General features: G+C 44.3%; 2 protein-coding genes across 4 annotated transcripts in view; one reads left to right on the forward strand and one right to left on the reverse strand.

Annotated features, from left to right (window-relative positions):
• LOC122219567 overlaps positions 1-20,102 on the reverse strand; it is a 35,507-nt gene extending 15,405 nt beyond the window's left edge. For 2 of the 3 annotated variants that reach the window (XM_042937906.1, XM_042937905.1), the window contains exon 1: positions 16,639-17,838. In XM_042937906.1, the coding sequence (XP_042793840.1) occupies positions 16,639-16,804 (166 nt within the window). In that variant the 5' untranslated portion in view covers positions 16,805-17,838. Of the gene's footprint in view, positions 1-16,638; positions 17,839-18,632 lie in introns of those variants that run through there. The other variant, XR_006202445.1, reaches the window with a different exon arrangement.
• The window catches only part of NEDD9 (neural precursor cell expressed, developmentally down-regulated 9), a 181,892-nt gene that overhangs the window by 72,055 nt on the left and 86,763 nt on the right, over positions 1-23,074 (forward strand). The gene's annotated exons all lie outside the window — the stretch shown is intronic.

Consider the following 23,074-nt stretch of genomic DNA (forward strand, 5'->3'; position numbering starts at 1 on the left):
CTAAATCAAGGTAAATGGAGTTCCTCTGGATGGGATTGCTAAAGGCTTTCTGTGTTTGATTAGGGATCACAAAGCCCATCTGTGCTGCAGAAATTATACTGTCAAAAAGACACCTGACCGGGGTCCAGAAAGTAAACAGGAGCTGGAACACAGAAAGTGACCCCTGAGCGCAGACGGGCTTTCACATCCCTACCAGACTTCCCCTGATTTAACATGGGGCCATGTGGTTTCCCAGTGTCTTCTGTGGCTTTCTTTTCCCACAGAATGAGGCCTCATTTGTTCTAAAATATGAAGCTTTGGGGGTTTCTTGAAAATGGTACTTTCACTCAGTAAAAATAAGTCAAGACGAAAGCGTTATCTGTGGGGATCCATTCTGAAAATGGATTAAACTGAGAACATGAGAGAAATGGTCTGTTTTTCCCAAACCATCAGCAGCCACCCAGAAGTGGTCCCTTTCCCTATGGCAACAACAAAAATTCTAGAAGTAGCACAAAAGAAGCATTACGATCAGCGAGAAGTCCAAGACGGCTCTGTGCTCATTGTCTCCATACTAACACCACAAGTCCGGGAGTTGGTGAGCTTCTTCTATCCTTAGACCTACTCTGTGTTCTTATCGATGAAGGAGGGTTCCCTACAACTTGCCTTTATTTTCTTTTAAAAAGTATTCCTCTGGGTTTGACTAGGGCCTTGTAACACACACTGAGTCCTCGTTACACTAGAGGAACCATGCATCCCCTAACGTTTAAATATTACCTAGAGTCCTTTGCTCTTTCCCTGGCTCACTTAGAGAAGCATCTTTGAGTACAACATCCAATTAAGTAGTAGGTTTACATCTAGTGCTTCTCTCTTGTATTCACATCTCTTTCTGACTCAGCCCTGTACTCTGCCATTCTTTAGCTACACAGAATTTTAGGGCCGGAAGAACACATTAGTCAGGTTAGTATTACAATGAGCTGCAGTAATGAGTAAGCCCTATAACCTTGGCATTGCAGCACAATACAGTTGTGTTCTCACTCCTGTGATCGTCACTGGCTCTCCTGGGCAGCTATCCTCAGGCATCTGGGCGTCTTCCACCATGTGGCTCCACCATCTCAGAGTCCTTCCTTTCCAGCAGCATAGATAAAAAGAGAAAAGGTATGGGACGTTTTAGCAAACAGGCCAGGAAAGTGGAGAATTGGTCCACCAGCATTCCACTGATCCAGAGATGGCTGACAAATGTTGACAAGTGCACAGATGCTAATAGTGTTTGTCTCAGAGAGTCCTTAGATGCCCCTTTGCTTTCAATGCCTTCGAGTGTTTTCCAGTTGAGGCAACCGAGACCCAGAGTTACACAGAGCCAATCAGTGACAGCTCAATTCAGTGCTGGCCAAAAGGCCTCTTGCCCATTCCTATTAGTTCCAATTAATGTATAAAAAGGCTCATAAAATCTCAAGATACAGTTGGAGCATTGTTTCTAGAGCTTTCTACCCAGGACTCCAGGGTGAGGAGGACTACGACCACCCTGCTCCAAAACCCACAGTTCCGATGCAGTCCTGTCCATCTGAGAGCTGGACAGATGAATGTTTCAAGGAGGAAGCGCCAGTAGCAAACCCTAATTATGGGAAATGCTTCTTGGCTCCTAAGGATATAAAATTACTTTGCGGAAAGTCAAGAAAAATAGAAACAGAATACACTGTAAAGCTTTCTTCAGAGGCCAAGAGTCACCTAGTAAGCTTTGCATATTGTTCTTGATTCTGTCAAGATAGCTTACAGGGTGGAGACAGCTGATAGGGAGAGAAAGTCTGGATGGGGTCAGCCTGGTTTGTAACCATTATGTTGGCTCATGGAGGATATGTCTTGAAAGATTTCCTCCCCACGGCTGAGTTCAAATGAGAAGAGACAGAGACTTCCAGAAAATACCTAATAGAGGATAAAGAAATGGGTGCAGGCATGGTCTCTTTGACAGGTTCTAAACACTATCTGGAGAACAGTGGAAAACCCGAGTGGAAAGAACTCCTGTGTGGGAATCCGGATGAACCACATTTCTTTCTCTTTTTTTTTAAGTTTATTTATTTTGAGAGAGAGACTAAGCATATGCACAAGCAGGGGAGGGGAAGAGAGAGAGGAAGAGAGAGAGAATTCCAAGCAGGCCCCTGAACTGGCAGCACAAAGCCCGATGTGGGGCTCGATCTCATGAACTGCGAGATCATGACCTGAGCCAAAACCAAGAGTCAGATGCTTACCCAACTGAGCCACCCAGGCACCCCAGAACCTTTGCCACACTTCTGACCATCTATATCAATGTCTATTGATCCCTCAGTTACATACCTATTTTTTTAAGTCTGACTTTATCATCGCAAAGTTTGTATATCTGGATTTTTTGCCTGAATCTTAAAATTTTCACCTGGAGTTCTGATGTTGAGTCGTTAAAGGCTTTATGTTAGTTTTCATCAGTTTTAGGGAAGGAAAAGAAATAAAAATAATACATGCCACTTGGCTGGAAACTAAGGAGCTGATTTAAACTAAACATTATTACACATAATGTATTTTATTACATAAAATACATAAATAACAGTAATAATAGAATTAGATTTATAGAGTGAGTGCCAAATTATATTACTTCATTTAACCAAAGCACAATCACATTTCCTAGATTCACAGATAAGGTATTAAAAATAGTGCAGAATGTAATTACATGTGCTTTTATTTTTCAATCTTTTTACCTCATTCTCAATACTTCCCCTTTTTTATAAAAATTTTTCATCCTTGTGAGTTGGGATGTCCACGTTACTTGTGTCCTTGTGTCCACGTTACTAACAGTCACAATGAAGCGAGTGAGACGAATGGATTTGCTGAATCCCATGATAGTTTATGGCAAAGCTTGGACTCAGATCAATGGTCAGCATGGTGAGCAAGAGAAATGGAGGCAGGCTTGTTAGGTACCTCCAAAGAACTTGGAAATAAGGCAGCTCTCAGAGTTAAACTAGTGAAAGGCATACATAAAGTGCATAAACCTAGTAAAACAGGAAGGACGTAATTGGCCAATTGTGGAAGGAAGCCAAGAAACCATCCATTTATATATATAAAAAAATAGAAGGGGTAAAAGCATCTCAGACTTCAGCCCCACTGATCTGGGGGTACGGTAATGAGAAGGATGCACATGTGATTATAAGTTAGTAAGCAGAAAACTTACTAACTGCATTGTAACTGTTTGGATTAAGACTATGTGAATGAAGGAGTTGGTTAACCAAAAGAGCAGGAAAAAGAGCCAGAGGGTCATAGAGGCCCTCTGGATGGCAAGTCCATCAACATGGAAGCACCTAAAGAAGACACAGTCTTGGCAGTGTTGGCCAAAGCATTATGGTTCCCTTGATGAGACTATCTCTGTTAGGAGCAAGAGTGCCCAAGCCATTGACAGCAACATTCTAAGATCAATTAAGAGCCCTTTTCTTCTGATTCTGTAGACACCAGGCAACCCTGTGATAATTTGGTTCCTCATGACAGAACTGTCTCAATGCTTTCTGGTCTATCTGCCAGTTGTAATTATTATTTTAAATTACTGTCATTGTATCTGATGGCTATGAGCTGGTCCCACCCTAAGCACGCCAACCAAATCCCTTTTATGAACCTGAGAGACCTGAGACCATGATGTGTTCTTCAAGGTAAATACCACCTTCTGGAGTCCACCTGGGCATGCAGTACTGTTACGTAGCCACAGCTCAGGCTTCACTCTGCTCTTCTTGAACTGTCACTGAACCAGCCCCATGCAATTTTGACGGAAGCATACGTAAAGTCAAGATCAGGATGTTCTAATAATTGACAGAACAATTGCCATATTGTAAGCCGGAAGCAGCCTGCAGAATAAAGGGAAGGAAAGAACCTAAACCACTTTAACAGGCCGCGTGCCGATTTTCTATTGTATCTGGGACCCTGCCACAGACAGCTTCATCAAAGATACCGAATAGTTGACAGAGTAATGTTTTCCAGGTTTTCTCGCACCTTATCCAATTGCAGTAATTGTTAGGTGATAAATACAGTGACAGCTCATTACAAAACTCAGCTTCCAGAAGCTGAAAGGTTAGGTGGCACCTCTCACCTGCTGGGTGATAGGTTAGCATCTTACCCCTGTCCCTTTCCACTCCCAACCCCACAGTTCTGTCTGCAGTCTTGTGCACTCAAGGCATTAGATTTCACACAAAGCCTTTTGAAGTGAAAATAAAGTCAGAAGGCTCTACTACAGAACCTAGGAATAAAACTATGTATAAAACTATACACAGAGGGCAGGAATGAAGAGGATAAAGAATATGGCCTGAAAACTTGAGAGCATTATCCGCAGTCTCTTCGAGTTTTTAGATTTGTGTGTGTGTGCACATGTGTGTGTCTGTGTCTCCCTGTGTACTTAGGGAAGGGTTTGTATACTCTTGTGTCCTCACACGTATATTCCTAAGTCTGTAAGTGCTAACTCTCTGGGGGTTTTTTTAGCAGCTTTATTGAGGTATGATTGGCATACAATGAACTACACATATTTAAGATGTACATTTTGATAATGTTGACACACATATACAGTTGTAAAACCATCATCACTATCAAAATAACAAACATATCCATGATCCCCAAAAGTTTTCTTGTGCTCCTTTATATTTTTTAATAATTATTTTTTAATGTTTGTTTATTTTGAGAGAGAGAGAGAGAGAGAGAGAGAGAGAGAATGCACGGAGGAGGAGCAGAGAGAGAGAATCCCAAGCAGGCTGCAGGCTGTCAGCACAGAGCTGGATGTGGGGCTTAATCTCTTGAACAGTGAGATCATGACCTGAGCCCAAATCAAGAGTTGGATGCTTAACTGACTGGCCACCCAGGTGCCCCTCTTGTGTTCCTTTATAATCCCACCTTCTGCCCTTCCACCTCCCATCCCATCCCCAGGAAACCACCAATCTGCTTTCTGCCATTATACATTAGTTTGCAATTCCTAGATATTAATATAAATGAAACATACAATATATGCCCTTTCTTCCTGGCTTCTTTTGCAGAGCATAATTATTTTGATATTCATTCATGTTGTGGTGCGTATCAATAGTTCATTTTCTCATTGTTGCTGAGTAGTATTCCTTGTAGGAGTGGACGGCAGTGTGTTTGTTTATCCATTCATCTGTTGATATATACCTGGATTGTTCCCAGTTGGAGGCAATTAGAAATAAAGTTCTATAAACATTTGCATAAACATTTTTGCATGGACACGTGCTTTTTTTTCTTTTCTTTTTCATTAATTTATTTTCAAGTTAGTTACCATACAGTATAGTCTTGGCTTCAGGAGTAGAACCCAGTGATTCATCTCTTACATGTGACACTAGTGCTCATCCCCAAAAGTGCCCTCCTTAATGCCCATCACCCTCTATCCCCCCTTCCAGCAACCCTCAGGTTGTTCTCTGTATTTAAGAGTCTCCTACGGTTTTCCTCCCTCTCTGTTTTTATCTTATTTTTCCTTCCTTTCCCCTATGTTCATCTGCTGAGTTTCTCAAATTCAACATATGAGTGAAATCATATGATACTTGTCTTTCTCTGACTGGCTTATTTCACTTAGCAAAATACACTCTAGTTCAATCCATGTTGTTGCAAATGGCAAGATTTCATTCTTTTTCATTGCCGAGAGTATTCCATTGTATGTATATACCACATCTTCTTTATCCATTCATCAGTGGATGGACACTTGGGCTCTTTCCATAATTTGGCTGTTGTTGATAATGCTGATATAAACATTGGGGAGCATATGCCCCTTCAAATCAGCATTTTTGTATCTTTTGGGTAAGTTCCTAGTAGTGCAATTGCCCTGTCATAGGGTAGCTCTATTTTTAATTTTTTGAGGAACCTCCATACAGTTTTCCAGAGTGGCTGCACCAGTTTGCATTACCACCAACAGTGCAAAAGTGTTCCTCTTTCTCCACATCCTTGCCAACATCTGTTGTTTCCTGAGTTGCTAATTTTAACCATTCTGACTGGTGGGACGTGGTATATCATTGTGGTTTTGATTTGTATTTCCCTGATGATGAGTGATGTTGAGCATCTTTTCATGTGTCTGTTTGCCATCGGGATGTCTTCTTTGGAAAAGTGTCTATTCATGTCTTTTGCCCATTTCTTCACTGGATTATTTGTTTTTTGGGTGTGCTTTGTTTTCTTTTGGACAAATTCCTAGGATGGATGAGTAGGTCCCATGGTAGATGTGTGTCTAACTTTCGAAGAAACTGACAAACTGTGTTCCAAAGTGGTTGTACCATTTTATGTTTCCATCAGTAGTACATGAGAATTCTAGTCTAGTTCCTCCACATCCCTGCCAACACTATGTATGGTTCGATTTTTCTTTTGATTTTAGCCATCCATACAGTTGTACCGTGATAGGTACACAGTGATACCTTCCTATGGTTTTATTCAGCATCTTTTCATGTGCTTAGTTGACCTCTGGAAGACTTCTTTAATAAAATGACTATTCATATATCTTGTCTATTTTTTAATTGGGTTGTTTTCTTATCATTGAGTGTCAAGGGTTTCTTATCTATTCTGGATGCAATTGCTTTGTCAAATGTATGTACCGTGAATATTTTCTTCCAGTGTCTGGCTTGTCTTTATTCTCTTAACATTGTCTTTGGAAGAGTAGACATTTTTAATTGTAATGAAGTCCTATTTATTAACTTTTTTTTAATGGACTATGCCTCTCAGTGTGGTGGCTAAGAAATCTTCACTTAATCCAAGGTCACAAACATTTTCTCCTATATTTTCTTCTAGAAGTTTCACAGCTTTAGGTTTTACATTTATCTCTGATGCATTTTGAGTTAATATTTACATGATGGAAGGTATAGATTGAAATTCATTATTTTCTATATGGATATCCAGTTGTACCAGCACCATTTGTTGGAAGAACCGTGTTTCCCCACCTAATTTTCTTTCCCCTTTGTCAAAAATCAATTGTCCATATATGTTATTTCTGTTCCCTTGACCAAACTATCTATCTTTAAGCCAATAACACACTGTCTTGATTCGTGTAGCTTTCTAATAAGTCTTGAAGTCCAGTGTTCAAATTTGATTCTTCTTTTGTAAATTTTTTTTCTTTTTTTCTTTTGTTTTGTTTTGCTTTTGCTATTCTAGGTCCTTTGTGTCTCCATATGAAGCTTATAATCCACTTGTCAATTTCTACAAAAAAGGCTTACTGAGATTTTGATTGGGATGGTGCTGATTCTATAAATCAGTCTGAGGAGAACTACATCCTACCAATATTGAGTGTTCTGATCCATGAATAAATTCTATCTTCCTACTTATTTATATCTTCTTTAATTTTTCTTGGCAGAATTTTTTTTAGTTTGTAGTGCATAGAGAACTGTAAACATTTCTCAGTCACAAACTATAAAGGAGAACAACCAGTTTCTTCAAGACTGATGAGCTAAAGGCACCAGAGTCTTAAGCCCCAGTATTGTTTTACAGCAATACAATTCAGGGACTATAAAGAGGGGATGATAGTACCTATTTCCTAGAATTTTGAGCATTAAATGAGAGAGCACAAGTATACAGTTTAAGATAGCACAGGCCATGGTTCAGACTGCCTGGGTTCAAATCCCAGGTCCACCATTTAGAGCTGAGCAATCTTCGGAAATACACAATCCCTATTCAACTCAGCTTTTTGATCAGCAAAATGCAGAAAATACTAGTACTTCCCTCATAAGGACCCTCATGAGGGTAAGATGAGCTTGCTAAACAGTTAGAAATATCTTGTCATATTTTAAGCAAAAAATAAATGTTAGCAATGGGTGTTGATTTTATCATTAACGGCACTTAACACAGCATCTGGAACATAGTAAGCAACCGATAAAGGGTAGATTTAATTATTAGCTTATATAACAAACTAGGCTACCTGGTTAACACCTTCACATATGCTTCACATCAATTTGAGTATCACAGGCTGAATTGAATTTGCTGGAAGGATGTTCTTTTTTTTAAGCATGTTTGTTTTGAGAGAGAGAGAGAGAGAGAGAGAGAGAGAGAGACAGGCAGCAGGGGAGGGGGAGAGAAAGAATCCCAAGCAGACTCCATGGTGTCAGCACAGAGCCCAACGCAGGGCTCGAACTCATGAACTGTGAGATCATGACCTGAGCCAAAGTCAAGAATCAGACGCTTAACTGAGACACCCAGGTGCTCTAGGAGGTTTGTTCTTAAAAGACCTGACCCTGATACTGAACACAGACTCCCCTTTCTACTCTTTGAATGTCGTATTTGAGAGTTTGCCTCAGACATACCCAACACAGGATCTCAACATGTAGGCAAATCTCCCACAGCTAGCTTTACCATTAGCTTCCTTAATTTCTCTTCCACCCATTTTGAGATCTAGAAGTCTGAAAGAGATTGTATAAATCATTCTCTCTCATCACTTCCAACATCCTTAGAAAGCTGACTCCTTCCTGATGATACACCTACTCTACCCCTGACCCTTGCTATAGGGCAGAGAAGTGTCCAGGTTACATATAGACTGGTTCTATGGGGTAGTTTTATGATGTGATCTGATTTCAAAACCCAGGAAGGCCCCGTGCACCTCTCGTCACCCCCCACCACTACTTTCCACCCCTGTACACACACACACACACACACACACACACACAATCTCCCCTTCTAGTTTGCTGACACAAGCTGCCTAATTGGAAACCCATGTCTGCACTTGATGACTCAGTTCCCTGTAAAATTGCAAATTACCTTTGAAGAAAAAAAATGATCACGAACTTATTCATGTAGGTGACAGTGTGACGTCATGGAAAGAGCCCCAAACCAGAAGAGTCAAGTCTTGGGTTCTAATCTTAGCTGCTCTTCTCCCTTCTCTGTAACCTAAGATTCCACTTAAGCTCTCTGCTGTACCCTAAGGGGATGGTGCCATTTGAGTCACTCATTCACCCAGCAAATCTTACCACAGCCACGTATTGTCTTAAGTGCAGAAGACACAGCAGTGAGCAAAACGAAATCCCTGCTCCCACGGAGTTCATATGCAAGTCAGAGAGATGGATAATAAGCAGTAAACACATATGTAATAAATCGTCAAGGGGTGGTGAATTGCAAGAATCAAAATAAAGCAGAGCAAAGAGGCAGAGAATGAAAAGGAATGCTAATTTAGGTGGTGGCAAAGGAAGTTCTTTCGGAGGCAGTGACAATTCAGCAAAGGCCTAAAGGAAGTAAGTGAGGCGATGTGAGGCAAGCTGGCAGAAGAATATTCCAGAATGGGGAGTGGTAAGTGTGAAGGTCATTTTGCTCGACGTGTTTGAGGAAAATAAAGAGGCCATATGGTTGCAGTAAAGAGTTAGCTGGAGAGGGGTCTAGGGCACAACACATATGGGGCATTGCAGGGCAGCATGATGACTTTGGAGAGTGTGTGTGGTCTAAGGGACACGGAAGTCACTGCAGGGTTTGGAGCAGGGGAGTCACAAGATCTGACTTGTTTTTGAGCACTCACTCGGGCTGACGTGCTCAGGACAGGTAAGAAACAAATGTTTGGAACATAATATTAAACAATTAGATGTAGGGGAAGCATTTCAAACAAAGGAATAAGAAAAGAGTAACAGATGACTCTAATATTTTGGCCTGGAGAAGAAGAGGATGACATTAACTGAGATACAGAAGGCTGAGGAAGAAGAGGGCGTACCAATAGTTTGTTGGGGACATGTTAAGTTGGGCTCGTCCATTAGCTATGCCAGGGGCAGGTCAAGTGGGCAGTTGTGTATATGGGGTTGGAGTCATGAGTGTCTGCATGATAATGGAATTTACAGCAGCAAGTGGCGTCACCTGGGTGGTGACTGTTGCTAGAAAAGAAAAGAATTCCAACAAGAAAAGGGGGGTCCAAACAAAAGATTCCAGTTTATTAGTGGGTTAAATGAGATGGACACCTAAAACAGGGCATTGGAGTACTTCAGGGTACACCCCAAGTACCAGAAATCTCAAGTAAAATGAGCTTGAACAATAAGAACGTTTATTGCATAATAGAATTCTGGAAGAAGAGTAGTTCTGAGTTTGGTTAATTCATTGGCTGAATGATGTCGTCAAGAACCAAGACCCCTTCAGCCTCAGGGTGGCTCAGTTGGTTAAGAGCCAGGCTCTTTTGGTTTCAGCTCAGGTCCTGACCTCATGGTTCACAGGTTGGAGCCCCGCATCAGGCTCAGTACTGATAGTGGAGGGTCTGCTCGGGATTCTCTGTCTCCCTCTGTCTCTGCCCCTTCTCCACTCTCTCCCTCTCAAAAATAAGCAAATAAAAACTTAAAAAACAAAGAAGAACCAAGGTTCCTTCATCTTTGAACTCTGCTATTCTCATAACAGCAAGATGGCTGCTGTAGCTCCAGATCCTCTCACACCGTCCACAGGTGGGATAAAGAGAACAACCTTTTTCGTCTCTTTTTAAGAGGAGACTTTACCAGTAGCCTCCCCACAGAATTCCCTCTTCAACTAAACCAGAATGGGTCACAAACTCACGCCTACACAAATCTTAGCAGGGAGCACATAGCCGTACACAACCATACTATTATAGACTCCGGGGGTAGAAGAGATCTGGAAAGTTCATGTATTTCCAATGTCAAATCCTCATGACTTTGTGCATTAGACAAGGTTCCAGGGAGAAGTATAGGACCTATCCAAATTATCCTAATTTAGAAGGAACTCAGAGGATCTGATGCCAGCCTCAGCTATGAGTGAGAGCAGAACACAGCAAAACCACGGGATAGTGCATCAGTCCAGGCTAGTATGAGAGATGCCTCCCTTCCCACATCCCAATAGGAGTTGAGACCTTTGGTCCAGGGGCACAGCCAGCCAACCCACAGCCACCTAGAAGGATGAAGGATGCTAGGGAATAAATGCTCTCCCTCACCCCCTTTCTCCCTCCAACTAGAAAACAAAGGTGAGACCCTGAGGCACAAAACAGAAAAGAGTGGAGAAGGTTCTGGAAGAACAAACAGAGGATATCTGGCTTGCCCCATAAGGAAGATCAGCCACTCTGAGGCCACTCGTTTCACCTAGGGAAACTCTGGCTTCTAGAAATATCCCAGTCAACCCAGGGAAGGGGTGGGGGGATCTATATAGAACAGGCCTAATTCCTCATCCCTGTGACAAAAGTTGAGATGGAAGACATAGTCAGGTGTTAGGGCAAAAGTCATTAGGTATAGTTTAGTCCTTGACCCCAGTGTCCACTGGAGATGGAAGGTTGGGGTCTCCATGTATCTTCTCCTTAGCACGGCGCCTCTCCACCAGAGGCAGTTTTGCCCAGTGGGAGACACTGGCGATTCCATTGTCACAACTTCAGGGAGTGCTACTGGCATCTAGGGGGTAGAGACCAGGCATGTCACTAAACATCCCACAAGGCACAGCGCAGTAACCGCCACAAGGAATGACGTGCCACAGATGAGAAACTTAGCTGGTGTAAGACCTTCCCGAGGGGCCACAGCCCAAAGTTTCCCCTTACACTTGGGCCGAAATCTTTGGTTTCATGGTGAGCTAATATAAAAACAGTACCAGGGTTCTTTGAGGGCAGGGAGGGAAGGGGTTGGTGGCAGCAGAGTTGCAGGGGTGGGGGGGAGAGGCGGGAGAGAGAGGAGGGGCTCTGTGCTCACAGAGGAATGGCCCTTGTTGAATTTCTCTCAGTCAGTGCACAGCCCCCAGCCAATGGCGGGGAGCAGCGAGCCCACGGGCCACACCGGACCCCCACCAGCTGTGGGGCTGCATGCGAGCTGTATCACACCCCAACACCCGCTCTTCACAGGCAAGCCTATAAACAAGAAAGCCAACCGCGAGAACATAAGAAAGAAATAAAAGTTGTTTGGTCTGCCGTCAGGAACAGATTGTTGGAATATCCTAACCCCAGTCCAAAAGGAACAACCAACAATAACAATTAGGAGACCGCGTCTGACGTTGAACCACACGATGCCTGCATTTTCCCCGTGCCAAGACCATTTCCAAGGGGACTAACCACTGGCCCCGTCCTGTGTTCTTACCACGGCCTGAGGAGCCCTCCTCTCTATGCAATCACCAACGATAGGACCCAAACACATGAAAATGTCAGCCGGGACCATGAATTAGGAGCAGGTGAACTTAGCCTCTGCTAAAGGTCAGCGGATGTATTTTGATGGACATGTTCTGTCACACCTCGATTCCTCTTTCACTTGGCATCTACAGATCAATCGAAAATATTGTATTTTAAGTGAGTCTTCCAGATACCTGTAGTTACCCTGTTTGAGAATAACCTTACTGCTGGCATATTCAGGGGTGGAAAGCTTTCTAAACGGTATACATTTTCCTTGCTTCGATAAACAAAGCATATTGACAATAATTCTAGCCTTTCAAGTGACTCAGGACAATTACTCTAATATAATAATAAGAAAACAAGATGTTCTCAGACCTTGGATCACTTTGCCCAGGCGTTAGATGAACCCAGATCATGCTTTCCCCCACCCCACTGCCCTGCTTTGGTTCTTGTGCAAACCCTCCATAACTCCTCTGTGCCCTCCCTACAGGCAGCTGTCAGCGATTACTCTTTATTTATATAACCAGGCCTGCTCACCCATAGGCTTTGCTTTCTAGCACTTGCTGCCGAGGGCTACGTTTTTGCAGCATGCTGAGATCCCCTGGGTGTTTAAAAAAATCGTCCACGTCTGAGTCTCATCTCCAGAGTTGTGATTTCGTTAGTCTAGGGCATGGCCTGGGCCAGGGGATAGTTTAAACCGCCCCCAGGTGAGTCTCTTGTGCGGCCAAAGCTGGGACCCACCGGAACAGGAATAGTCTACCGTTAGAATGAGGCAGAAAATAAGAGTGAATTATGATCCGAATGATTTTCCTATGAATAAGCTTTAGTACATGAACCTTTCTGTGATGTGTTTTGGAGCTCTTTGGGTCTCCTGTTCTCCTTTTTAGCTGTGCTCCGAGGAAGTGATTTAAGGAGGGGGAGGGGTAGAATGGATCAGTGGGTTAGTGTTGGGTGTCTCGTGTGCAGCTGCACAGGATCAGACCTTGACTGTGCCATTTACTTGTGACCTTGGGTAAGTGGCTTAATCTTTCCAGGCCTTAACCTCATCAGTAAAGTGCCGGCATTATTACACTATATGTTAACTAACTTGGACTTAAATTTTAAAAAATAAAGTGTCAGGAGGATTCAGGGGGTTAGTGCACACAGAGGACTGAGCCTAGAGCCTGGCAGGTAACAACACTTCACAAAGTTAGTGCTGTTAGTTCGGGATGCGGCATTCAGGTAGTCAAAGTGGAGACACGAGATGTGGGCGGGGCTAAGGGAACAAAGCAGGGGTGTTGCAGCTCCCGGAGAAGGGCGATGCTAGGAAGCTCTTACCAGCCCAGGCCAGCAGGGGAGAAGGACGTGGTGTTGCCAGGATCCAGTGCAAGCCAAGGCTGTGGAGACACAGGGTAACTGCCTAAGAGGAGGCGAAGGAGCAGGGAGGGAACAGGGAAGAAGTACCCCGACCTCTCTCTCCCGCTGCCTTCCATTGGCTGAGCCCCAGATAGTGGAAGGGAAGAGGCCCTCCGGGGCGGGGTCAGCATCCTGCAGCACACAGCCAAGCACAAAAGGAAGGAGATAATCAGAATGGGCAGGGAGGTCGAGAGAGAATAACCAGCACAGTTTGCTGTTACTAATTGTTGTATGAGCTGGGAAGTCACCAGAGAGAGTCCTCCTTGCCCTAGAGGGGGTGCATCTACTCAGCATGCGTCAGCTGTAGAATCCAGAGTGCCGCCCCTCAAGCCACACTCGTTTGGAAAGAAAGGTGCCATCACCACAGGCCTTCAGCACCAAACTGGGGTGGCTCAACATGGCTGCGGGCGAAAGTCCAATCAGAGCACTGGCATGAGCTTGATGGGAATTGCAGGGTCTTGCTCTGCCCTCAGCCCTGTGGAGCTGCCAGTGTTGCCCTCCGAACCCTCACTTCACTTGCTCTCCTCAGCTTCTTTCCCACCCCTGCCTGAAAGTGTCAGAAACAGCTCCTCCTTCACTCCCTCTGTTCCCTGAGCCACATTCCTGAGCCTGATTTGCAGCTCAAGAATTTCTTCTTCCATCCCTTCCCCACCCCCAAACACCACTTCTTTCCCCTCCCTCGTGAATGTTGACCTTTTGTCCAATAAAGACAGCAGTCTTCCAACTTCCCACTTTCTACTCAAGTGGCCCTTTCTGGGCTGTGTTTGCGTTTGCCCTACGAAACCACCCCCCCTCCCCCCCCAACCCTCGGAGTCTCGCTACCTGTCAAGTACTGAGTGACGTGAGCGGAAGCAGAAGCCCCTGTCTTCCGGCAACTTCCGTTCTAAGTGTAAGGGGTGAGAGGCAGTGCTCACGGGGACTGGTGGCTTTCCCCATAAACATCTAGGCAGTGTGACTGCCCTTTATGTTTTGTCACTGCACCTGATTGCAAATGAAAATGATTAACTTTTGGATTCACGGCCGGGTGCCCTGGCAACTTTTCATACTGTGCTGATACATGCACTTGGTTGCCCTGGGAACCCTGCTGTGACCCTGTCTTCATTGACATCACCAAGCCTTTTCCAGATCCTCCGACTAGATGCTCCTTTACCAGATTAAATTGAACTATTCATCCTTATTACTCCATTATGTGCATTCCAAATTCCTTTGGATTCATGCTTTCCATCACATACACACTGTGCTATCATAACAGCCATCATCCGGCTCTGTTCCCCTTCAGAAGCCTGGAAGACGTTACTACAGGGCTCTTCTGAGGCAAGAGAGAAGATGAAACCCTTCCTGTCCTCCTCCCAGTACTCAGGGGCCTGTGAGCAAAAGCATCATAATGATGTGCTAATGTCCCCAGAAGGAGCTGGGGATGGAAGTGAAGAGACACCTGCTCAGGTCTGAGTTGGCAGGATTTTAACCATTGATTTGGGTTCAGAGGGGCCAAAAGCAGCTGCAGCAGGAACAGTGGCACTCGCTCAACACATAGGTCCTAGGGATTTGATGAATCCCTGCCCTCGAGGAGCTTACATTTTATTTTTATTTATTTGTATGTTTTTGTTAAGGTCTGCACTTTTTCTTAACGTAGCAGATGCACAAGGTTATGTTAGCTTCACGGGGACAACTTAGCGACTGGACAAGTCTAGACCTGTTCACCAGGAGTATGGCCATCATCCGTCCCACTGCATGGCTGTTACGATATCATTGACTGTATTCCTTATGCAGGAGCTTGCATTTTAGATAAGGAGGGAGGACACAGTGTGCATGCATGTGCACACACACACGTGCAACACGCTCCCACCCCGATAACGTAGGCTGGCAAAGGATGAATGCCAATTCAGTAGTACGTAAATAATAATAATTGGGTTCATTTTTAAAATCTGTAATGCAGGGGCAGCTGGGTGGCTCAGTCGGTTAAGCCACCGACTTTGCCTCAGGTCACGATATCACGGTTTGTGAGTTCGAGGCCCGTGTTGGGCTCTGTGCCAACAGCTCAGAGCCTGCAGCCTGCTTCGGATTCTGTGTCTCCCTCTCTCTCTGCCCCTCCCCTGCTCACACTCTATATCTCTCTCTCAAAAATAAATAAACGTGAAAAAAACTTTTCTTAATCTGTAATGCAGGCATTTCCCTTAATTAAGACTCTTTCTACCCAGGTGATTTCCATTTCAATTGATGTTGGTGGGATTTTTACTATATTTCCTCGTGTGTCTCTGTTTCCATATGCATAACTTTGGTGGCTGAAAAATTTCTCCCACTTCCAAATCCTCAGATGTACTGTTTGACATCCTGAATTCATGACACATCCACAAATTTACTAACAATTTATCCGTCCATATCTAAGGATATGTCTTGGGATGATGTCTTTTTTTTTTTAATGTTTATTTTATTTTTGAGAGGGAGAGACAGAGCATGGTGGGGGAGGAGCAGAGAGAGAGGGAGACGCAGAATCCAAAGCAGGTTCCAGGCTCTGAGCCATCAGCACAGAGCCCGACGCGGGGCTCTAACTCACGAACTGTGAGATTATGACCTGAGCTGAAGTCGGACGCTTAACCGACTGAGCCACCCAGGTGCTCCGAGATGATACCTTAAGATTTAAATACCTTAAAGTAGAAATTGTCTAAAAATAACTCCCCATTTAGGTAGGATGAGGTGTATGCCTTGTATCTTCAGTCCTCATTTTTTTCAGGGTAGACACTATAACAAAGCCAATACCTCCAAGAACAGCCCCCTCCTCCTGTCCACATCTGTCCACATGTGTCACTGGCATAGGAAAGGCAAAGTCCAATCCTGAGCAATGAGTGATTCTGAAGAATGTCTCAGCTCTAGCCCATAGTGGTCGGCATACAAATCAACCATTAGTTCATCATAATGACACCTGCTTTATTTGCTTTGATGCCATGTCCATATTTCTGTCACAACACTTCTCAAAGAGGCTGTGCCTGCTGCCTGCACACACAGATGCCTCATCCCGCTAGACTGTGCACTCTCAGAGAACATGCAGGGTTCGGCTTGGCATTTCCAACATGGAGCACAGTGTTATGGGCTCAGCAGGCCCAGTGAAATGTGGATGAATGAATTGACTGAGTAACCAACTAATGGAAAATGGGAAATCATAGGCTTTCATACTCCTGGAGAGCAGGAATGGACCGACGAGTAATTCTGAGACAGGAAGCATTGTCTACAGGGTCACTCACCTTCCTTGGCAAAATCACACCCCAGAGTGTAGCACCATTTGCACTGAGGGTTGATGACTGAGCTGGTAGTTGGGGTGTCCCATTCTGGTCTGGGAAGGATCTCAGGGGCACGGTCTTCATCACCCTTCGGAACACACGGCACAGACCCTCCCAGATGATGGAGCATCCTAGACAAGGACCAGATTACTTAGCCCCTTCATCACGTCCCATTTTAAGAAAACTCTCTGTCATTACTCCCGTAAAACTGGAAGACCACGTTATGGGTAAACTGGGGTAGGTTCAAAAAGTTCCTAACAAATTGTTACTCCAATTCTAACCTAGTTCTCAGGTTTGACGTAGGAAGAGACAAAGAATTTAGTCTCAAAGGGACATTTGGATTTTGCTTGGAACACATTTCAAGAAAATTGTCAAGGACAATAAGTGCCGTAACATTTTGCGATTTAATTGGAGTCCGTGGCTAAATCCCATCATTAGAAAGGAGGCAAAGTGCATTTGGATGTTGAAGTGTCACTAATGTTGCCGTCCTCCTCTCTTGGCTCACCCTGGCAAAATGCTAATGAAGCAGGAACCCATCCAACATGAGCAAGCCACAGTGTGCCCTGTGCACAGCACTTCTCCCTCATCAGACATAGGAGTCACATCCATGAAGATAAAGTGTGTCTAAATGGACAGAGTCATTTTCCAGGGAACAACCTTGTATTGAATGATGTGCTAAGAACTACTCACAGGTAGGTGTGCTTAAGGTCACGGGGCGTCGATTCTGCCTCCAGTCGGACGAACAATGCCTCGAGTCATTTGAACCCTGATAACATTTACTCCAAACCTCAAATAAAGTCATACTGAGTCACTGGCAGGAGATATCTGCCAGCAGGACAGAAGTAGCTGGTTGACCGCATTCAGGGACTGTGTAAAACGCAGCCTGAGTAAATAGACCCAGATAAGCACAGCCATGGAGTATTCGCACCTCGGCTTTGGTGATGCTACGTGACACGTGTCACGATTCAGGTTGTCCTTGCTTTAAGCAAATTTAACCTTTAGTATACTTGTTTTTTTTTTTTTTTAGAAACTAAATTAAAGAGGGACTATTCACTTAAATTTTTTTCATTTAACCAGTCTTAAAGAGCACCTCTGTGCTAGTAGTTCTAATAATTTTTTTTAAGTTTATTTATTTACTTTGGGAGAGAGAGAGAGTTGGGGAGGAGCAGAGACAGAGCGGGGCAGGGGGGAGAGAGAGAGAATCCCAAGCAGGCTCCACACTTCCAGCACAGAGCCTGATGTGGGGCTTGAACTCACAAACCACGAGATCACGACCTGAACTGAAATCAAGAGCCAGACGCTTAACCGACTGAGCCACCCAGGTGCCTCAATTTTTTTAAAGTTCGAAAATACACATTTTTCAGGAATACATCTATCACCAAGTACACGTTCATAAAGAAAGGCAGATAAGTAATCAAATGACTATTTAATTGACAATATTATAATCTTGGATACTTCTTTCAATAAAACTTCACCTTGCCTACACCAAAGAAACTGCTTCCTTGACCGAGCTAGACAACAACTGAGCAACAGGGACTTCTTTTGTTCCCACCACAGCACAGAGCCAACAGTCCCTCTGATGATCTGTCGCTAACCAAGACAAGGAGGACCGTGTGGCAGATCTATTCATCCGCCAGGCACATCGCTGTGGGGGTCAGCGTTTTGGCATGAACAAACCCATGGCTTCAGGGTCAAGAGAGAAGCAATTAATCAAACCACGGGGAAGAGAAATGAAAATCGAGCAGACAGTTACGAAGACCAGATAAGAGGAACAAGAGTCCAATATGTGCGTGGATAAACAATGCTCCCCTTTGCACGCTGAAGAATGTGCAAGAGGGTGAAGCCAGAAATACAGAAATGGTGCTCTCAACTGCAGTTTCCAGGCATGGCTTTTCTCTCCCGAACTTGGAGCCCCCTCCACAGCCTTATTCCTCAGGCTCTGCACCTTGGTCACCCACCTCCAGCGTCCAGGGGAAGCCACGGCCGGTGCCAGGCCAGTGCAAGGATCCGAGCAGCCCAGAAATAGGGAGGGATGAGATAACAACACGCCTTCCGCCGTTAGTGAAGAATGGAACTTGCCCAGTTAACCATCTTGAAGTAAACGCCTCAGGCAATGGTGTTCTCCTTCTTTTTGTCCCATGCTCATACATCCAACCTTAATCTGAAACGTGGCAGTGAAAGGCAAACTAAGAAGGCCAATCCAGATCAACTTGCGTTCAATTGGGCACGGAGCAAAAAGGCTGAAAAATAGGAGAGGATCGTTTTGTTTTGTTGAAATTTCAAAAGCGAGTGTATCTTCTATTCAGTGCTGAATGTCACTGTGACACCTGGTACCAGCTTCGCCTTCCTTCCACCTGGCTTTGGCAGAAGGGAGGAGCCACAGTGTGTGACGGCCGAAGAAAGACCTGAGGGTGGACGGAGTGCTTAGATCTGATTTGTGTCGTGCACGAAGCGAGCAATCCGTGAGCTGCGGAGATCCTTTGTCTCAGCTTCCAGAGAGAAGGGTAGACGGAGTCCCCAGGTTCAGGGCCAGTAGAAGAACACAGAAGGAGACAATCTTCCGGATTTTTGCATGCCAGCTCTTCACTGAACTGTCCTTTGATATGGCAACCGCCTTCTGTGGTGGGGCCACCTAGGAAGTGCAGAAGGAAATATCTCAATAGGAGAGCCAGACGGAAATACGCGATTTCAGGGAAGGGATGTGTCTTGCTCATTGTGGTTTTACAATACATGAGCCTAGTTTATCTAGCAGCAGCAAAAATGCACTCTGTATAATATTGTCATACTTAAGCTATGCACGTGTTTATCATTTCCTTACCAACAACAGCTGGAGAAAACGATTAAGTGAGATGGGGGGGGAGGGAGGGGAGGAGGATGGGGAGGAATCCAAACACCAGAATGGACAACCTATAACTAACTTCCTCGGTAATGAAGCTCTAGATACCGTCATATGTCATTGCTGTCAAAGTGTACTGGCTCTGCCTTTTTTCTTCTCAACCCAGAGTGAGGGTGGACAAAAAACAGGACGGTGAAAATAAAGCGGATAAAGCTAAAAAAAGTTTTACCTTGATTTCTCGAAGTTCTGTATTTGCCCCCCCCGCTCCCCATGGGGCCCTTGTTTTATTTCGGAGGTGCAAACTTGTAACTGCTTAGAATGCATCCGTTGACTCTTCTCCTGGGGGACACTTGCCCCCCATGGAGTACAAGAGCTGAGATTGCACCTGCTAACTGCTATGACCCAGATCCAGCCATGCTACTAAATCCCTCTGCAACCTGGGACAGGCTCACACTGCCTGAGCAGGACTTTCTGCCCTGCCAAAGGCTGCTAAAGCAGGGAAAATGGTTCAGCAAAGGATTTTGAACTCTTTTTTTTTTTTTTTTCTTAATTTATTTTTGAGTGATAGAGAGCTAGTACGGGAGGGGCAGAAAGAGAGGGAGAGAGAGAGAAAGAGAGAGAATCCCAAGTAGGCTACCTACTGTCAGCATGGAACCTGAGGCTGGGGTCAAACCCACCAACCATGAGATCATGACCTGAGCTAAAATCAAGAGTCAGATGCTTCACCAACTAAGCCACCCAGGCTCTCCAGGATTCTGAACTCTTAAAATGACGTCAACCAAGAGCACGGCTCCACTGCTGTTTCTTAACAGCTTGTCTTTCCTCCTACCATCACCTTGGCTTGGGATGACTTCCACCCCTCATTCACCCACCCCACCCCCCCCTTTGTTACCTAATTCTTTGTCGTCCTCCTAGAAGCCTTTCCTGAAATCCTCAAGCAGCCCTCTTGCATTGACTTCCCTCTTTGGATTCCTCGGTAGCCCTTCGAGTAAGAGTCTGGTAGGCTGTTAAGTTGGTGTTAACACAGGAGTACTTTGGCGATTTCTCCAAATTCAGTTATTTCACTACCTGAGTTTAACTGGGATATTCAGCAGAGAAACACATTATAGCTTCTTGGTTAACAGCGACAACAAAATGCAAAGACGCTGATGTGAACTGAACACACTCTTGACGTGCTCCGTTCACAGTTATACAGACATCGGTGTCTCCCTCACACAAAATGAATCATGAGGGTGACCGCAGCCAGGGTGAATGAGCCCTTCCCAGTCACCTGATTAGTCAGACCACTTAAGCTCGTTGAGTCTCTAGGACCGTTTGAGCTCATGAATGCAGACGTGACACTGATTGCTATTCAGGATAAAGTTAAGTGCCCCAGAGTTTCCTGGCTTCACCACTGGGTCACTAACAACTAAGCCTCGGTCAAGACCTTTCAAGGTCTCCACTCCACTCCTAAGAGTGTCTACTTGTTTATTTTAGGTAGAGAAGTGCTGCTCTTGTTCCTGGGTGCATAGTGGATCACTGGAAACTCTTTAAACTAGAACAGTGTGAAGATATGTTGGAATCTCCAGCACATTAAAGCGAAGGCGGAGGAAAAACAGCATACTCTTATCTGCATTTGGTGATACAGTAATTACAGTTCCCCTTAAGAGCAGTTAATAATCACTTTCCATTTTGTAACCTAAGAGTAATGAACACTGTAGCTTTTCTTGTTAATTGAAGTTGACAGAATGCTAGAAAGAGCCTCATGGCACGCCCCTTATGCCAGGGGCATATTTTCTCTTTGTTTATCAATAGGGAGTGTTTGTTTATTTCTTTATGGCTTACCCTAGGTTTCAATGAGAGAAAGCAAAGACATTATTCTCAGGAAAGTCTTTGGGGGAAAGTTCCAGTCATCTGTCCTGAGCATGATCTCAGTATGTAACCTGGCCCAAACCAATTAATAAGTAATCCATTTTGCCATCATAATCTGAATGTATCCCTGGGAATAAAAACGGACCAAAATAACTGGGACAGCTACAGTTCTCTCCATCCTCTTCCCAAAGATCTCATCAGCCCTCTAAAGAGCCTAAGACATCAAAGGTCAGAAACTGACTGTCCATACTGTTCCTGACAGCAAGAAGAATGCCCATGACCTAACCAGACAGAGCACAGGACAGAACTGCAGGACGGGCGTTCCACTGAAGGCTGTTTAGAAGCCAGAAGGTCTACCCTGCAAAGTCATCGCTAATGCCCACCCCCACCTCCTGACTGTCCCCCATCCCGGTCCAAAACCTCCAAAGGACACCCTTGGTAATGAATGGGTTAGATTCGCTGAACTGCAGTGAAATTCAAAGGCCCAGGCTTACACAAAGCATTCAAAAGCTAGAAGAGAGAGCACCACTTTCATGTGACAAGGGATTTCAGAAATGTGGGCCTTTACTTTAAATTTGTAAATTTTAATGTCAATTTTCAACTTCACTGAACTTTGTTATAAACAAGTAAAATTTCTTTTCCTAATTTCAAGTAGATTTAAAGGAAGCTATGTTAAGGAACTAAGATACCATAGACTACTCCCATTTCGGCCAGCTGCAATAAATATAAATGTAGCCCCCGTTCCCAAATACTGGAAAATTCTTTATTACCCATAAAAGGCAACAGCTCTAACCCAGTCTTATTTTATATGTATGATCTTTTATTTCTCTGGTGTTCACAACAGAATGCCTTTTATATGTATATTTGCTACCTTTTACCTTCACTGATAGATAACCTACATTAAAATTGCTACCAGAGGGGCGCCTGGGTGGCTCGGTCGGTTAAGCGTCCGACTTCGGCTCAGGTCATGATCTCGCGGTCCGTGAGTTCGAGCCCCGCGTCGGGCTCTGTGCCGACAGCGCAGAGCCTGGAGCCTGTTTCGGATTCTGTGTCTCCCTCTCTCTCTGCTCCTCCCCTGTTCATGCTCTGTCTCTCTCTGTCTCAAAAATAAATAAATGTTAAAAAAAAATTTAAAAATTGCTACCAGATAATTTATAAATCAGAAAATAATTCAATCCCAATTAATTGAAGATCCATTTTAATTTTCTGCCATGTTTCAGCAAACAAAATAAGTTACTCCTGTTGCCATGTGTGTCCCAGAAAATATGTCCTCTCATTTTTTTTTTTCATTTGCCACGTTTTGGTTAGAGGTCAAGGAAACAGAGATGCTAATGAGGGGGGAGGGGCCAGCCAGCCCAGCGCTGGCCTCGGGTTTCCAGGTGTGGTCACCACATTCGACCATAAGTCCTACAAGTCAAAAAAAAAAAAAAAAAAGTTTCATCTTTGTTCCAGGACAAACCCGACCCTCAGGAATTTACTCAGATTAACCAAATGGAGAAGAGACGGACACACAACCTGTAGAAATCAGTTGAAAAATAATAGGTGGGAAAGTCAGATAGAACCCACGATGGTTGGTACCTCCAGAAAGAGCTGGTGCTCTGCTTTGAAATCCCAGAAATTTGCTCCTATCTGTGTTCGTGGGTGACATCAACCAAAATGCAGATGTGCTTAGGGTATCCTCTAGAATGACAAACTTACTAAAAATACAATGGA

This window comes from Panthera leo, chromosome B2 (genome assembly GCF_018350215.1).
Source record: "Panthera leo isolate Ple1 chromosome B2, P.leo_Ple1_pat1.1, whole genome shotgun sequence".
Classification (NCBI taxonomy): Eukaryota; Metazoa; Chordata; class Mammalia; order Carnivora; family Felidae; genus Panthera; species Panthera leo.